The following is a 2,578-nucleotide window of genomic DNA, read 5'->3' as shown; positions in this document are numbered from 1 at the left end:
GGCAGCTGCATCTTCCAGCCCTTGGGATGGGCATCTTCAGTGGGGCAACAGAAGCCCCAGTTTGGGTGTGTTTAGGGCAACGCGCTTCCCAGGGCCTCTTGCAGAGCAGCCCCTCTCGGCGGCAGGCGCAGCATGGCTGCAGCCAAGGCCGTCACCAGGCAATGAAACCCCTCCATTGGTGACTGCACGGCCAGGTCCTCTCTGTGTCTTCCTGCTTGTCCCAGGTCCCGTGCACACATGGGAGCTCCTCTGGCCAGCAAAAGATACTGAACCGAGGCCTTCCCGAGCCAGCTGCCGTGGCTGGGGCAGCACCAGTCACATCCTACGGGAGCGGAGGGGAATACACACCATTCGGTTGGCTGTACGTGCCACGTCTGAGGATGTAGCTGGTACCATGGTGGGGTGTCCAGCGTGCCCTGGCCAGTGTGCGTGCTGCAGCAGCCTCTGCGGGGTGTGCTTACAGCGTGGATGGACAAGTCCTGAGCAGGTATCTTGTTCTGGAGGCGTGCAAGCCCCTGACACAACGGGACGTGTGCTTCCCTCCGAGCACTGGGGCTGCAGGAGGGTTGGGGGGTACGAGGAGCCCGTGGAAGCCCAGGAGGCAGGGAGGGGGGAAGCCGACTGATTAGTGAAAGACTGGGTAGGAAGCCCTTCTGAGCATGGCATCTGAGGCTCAGGGCCCAGCTGAGCCCTCGGAGGAAGTCTGGGGACCAGGGGGATTGGCCATGGCTTAGGGACCTGCAGCTCAGTCCAGTCTGGCACCTCGCAGCTCTCACTTCTTCCTCTTCATGATCTGGCTGGAAATCCAGTTCATCCCATCCTGGAGGGAAGAGAGAGACATGAGCACAGCCCCAAGAGCACAGCAGGTCCTCGGGTCCTCTCCCACCTCTGCAGAGCCCACAGGCCCCTGTCTCTCTACCTGCACTCCTTCCCCAGACAAGGCTGAGCAGGCCTGGATCTGCCATTCCCGGTCCCGGTAGGTGTGGAGGCTCAGCCCTTCCGCGATTTCGGCTGCAGGTGCTGCAGTCACTAAGTCCTGCTTGTTGGCAAACACCAGCAGCGGGACGCCCGTGAGGGACGACTCCTCGGTGAGCTCTGCCAGCTCCTGCCAAGAGAGAACTGTCTCCCAGGGCTGCTGCCCACTGCTGCCCTCCTCCACAGAGCTGCCTGGCTGCTTGCCTGAGCTGTCCAGGGCGGGCTGGGGCACTCAGACCCGCAGAGTGCCTCACTCCCCTCTGTCTGGTGCTTTTATTACAGCCAAAGAAGCTGTGAGGTCTCAACATCCTGAGGGAGAGTCACACACCCCTGAAGCTCCATCTGCCCTGAAGAGAGCCCGGGAGCCGCACGCAGTACTACCTGAGGGCTGAAGCACTCCCGGCACTGAGAGCCTTGGGCAAAGGGCAGCTACAGGAGGCTGCTGTCAGCCCCATGCTGTCTGGCACAGCCATGTTGCCATCTGGTGCCAGTACAGCCAAGACTGGCACTCGGAGTCTCACCTTCCCCTCTCCGGCTTCATTCCCAGGGTTTGTAACTCTGAATTTGCTACTCGTAAACCTTTGCTTGGTCGTATCACTAACCTGGTGCTGGGGAGGTGGGAGGAGGGCGCGAGGCTGGCAACCGAGGGGTCGCTCTCACCAGGGTCAGAGTTACCCCCATGTCAGGTACCCCTGGGGTATCACACCCAGCTCGGGGGGAGCTGCTGGGCACAGATCTGCCGTGGGGTGGTTCTAGGTGCTGAGACCCCCCGATCACAAGCCCTTCCCACATAGCTCTGGGGACAGCGTGGCCCCCACAGCGGTGCTGCCCCACGGTAGAGAGCAGCCTCGCTCTCCGCTCCAGTCCTCAAAGAGCTGGAGCCAGCCGGGTCCAAGCCCCAGGGCCCCACAGCCACCCCCCTGCCCAGACTCCTCATACCTGCCCGGTCTCCTCGAAACGCTTCTGGTCTGCGCTGTCAATGACATAAATCTGCCATGGGGACAAAAGGGACAGTCATCGGCTCCTTCTTGCCCGGCTGCACAGCCCTCTGCCTTCTGCGGGGGCCACAGGGCTCTGCTGGGCTACAGGGCCCTGCGCAGAAGGCACGGCTCTCCGCACGCGGGGCCGCGGTGGGCTGCGGGCAGCCGCTCCACTCACCAGCAGGTCTGTGCTGCCCAGATACTTCCTCCAGTACGGGCGGATGGAGCGCTGCCCGCCGATATCCCAGACGTTTAGCTTGAAGCCATGCGAGTGGACACTCTTTATGTTGAAGCCCTGCGTGGGGACACGAACCCCAGCATCACCCAAGGGGAGGGTAGGACCTGCCACCCTCCTGCTGCCCATGGCCCCCAGCGGCACCTACCTGGGTGGGCGTGATGGTGCTGACCTCCTCGGACGCCAGGCGTTTCAGCAGCGTGGTCTTCCCCGCGTTGTCCAGCCCCAGCAGGACGATGCGGAGCTCCTGCTCCGGGGAACCCTTCAGCCTCTGGATGACGGAGAGCAGCCCCTGGGGACGTGGGGTACTGGGGGAGGCCTGCGGGGTGCCGGGTCGCTGCAGAGCACCCTCATTTCGGAGGGGGGAACTGGGTGCACTGTTGGCCAT

General features: G+C 63.2%; 1 protein-coding gene across 1 annotated transcript; it reads right to left on the bottom strand.

Annotated features, from left to right (window-relative positions):
* Positions 1-772: 772 nt before the first annotated feature.
* On the bottom strand, positions 773-2,578 carry LOC103912229 (ADP-ribosylation factor-like protein 3). Its single transcript, XM_009318466.1, has 5 exons — positions 2,339-2,578; positions 2,134-2,250; positions 1,915-1,965; positions 920-1,105; positions 773-820 (listed from the first exon to the last, which is right to left on the bottom strand). The coding sequence occupies exons 1-5, from the start codon at positions 2,576-2,578 to the stop codon at positions 773-775; spliced, it is 642 nt and encodes a 213-aa protein (XP_009316741.1).

This window comes from Pygoscelis adeliae, unplaced genomic scaffold, assembly GCF_000699105.1.
Source record: "Pygoscelis adeliae isolate BGI_AS28 unplaced genomic scaffold, ASM69910v1 Scaffold42, whole genome shotgun sequence".
Lineage (NCBI taxonomy): Eukaryota > Metazoa > Chordata > Aves > Sphenisciformes > Spheniscidae > Pygoscelis > Pygoscelis adeliae.
Note: the sequence above shows the minus strand (reverse complement) of the source record. Positions and strands in the feature narration are given on the sequence as shown.

What these genes read in the sequence shown, in the direction of transcription:
- LOC103912229 (XM_009318466.1), bottom strand. Translation starts at nt 2,578, where the DNA reads ATGGCCAACAGTGCACCCAGTTCCCCCCTCCGAAATGAGGGTGCTCTG. An exon ending in TGGGCAGCACAGACCTGCTG is followed by an intron (nt 1,966 to 2,133) that starts GTGAGTGGAGCG and finishes TCCCCATGGCAG; the next exon opens with ATTTATGTCATTGACAGCGC. An exon ending in GTTTCGAGGAGACCGGGCAG is followed by an intron (nt 1,106 to 1,914) that starts GTATGAGGAGTC and finishes CTCTCTTGGCAG; the next exon opens with GAGCTGGCAGAGCTCACCGA.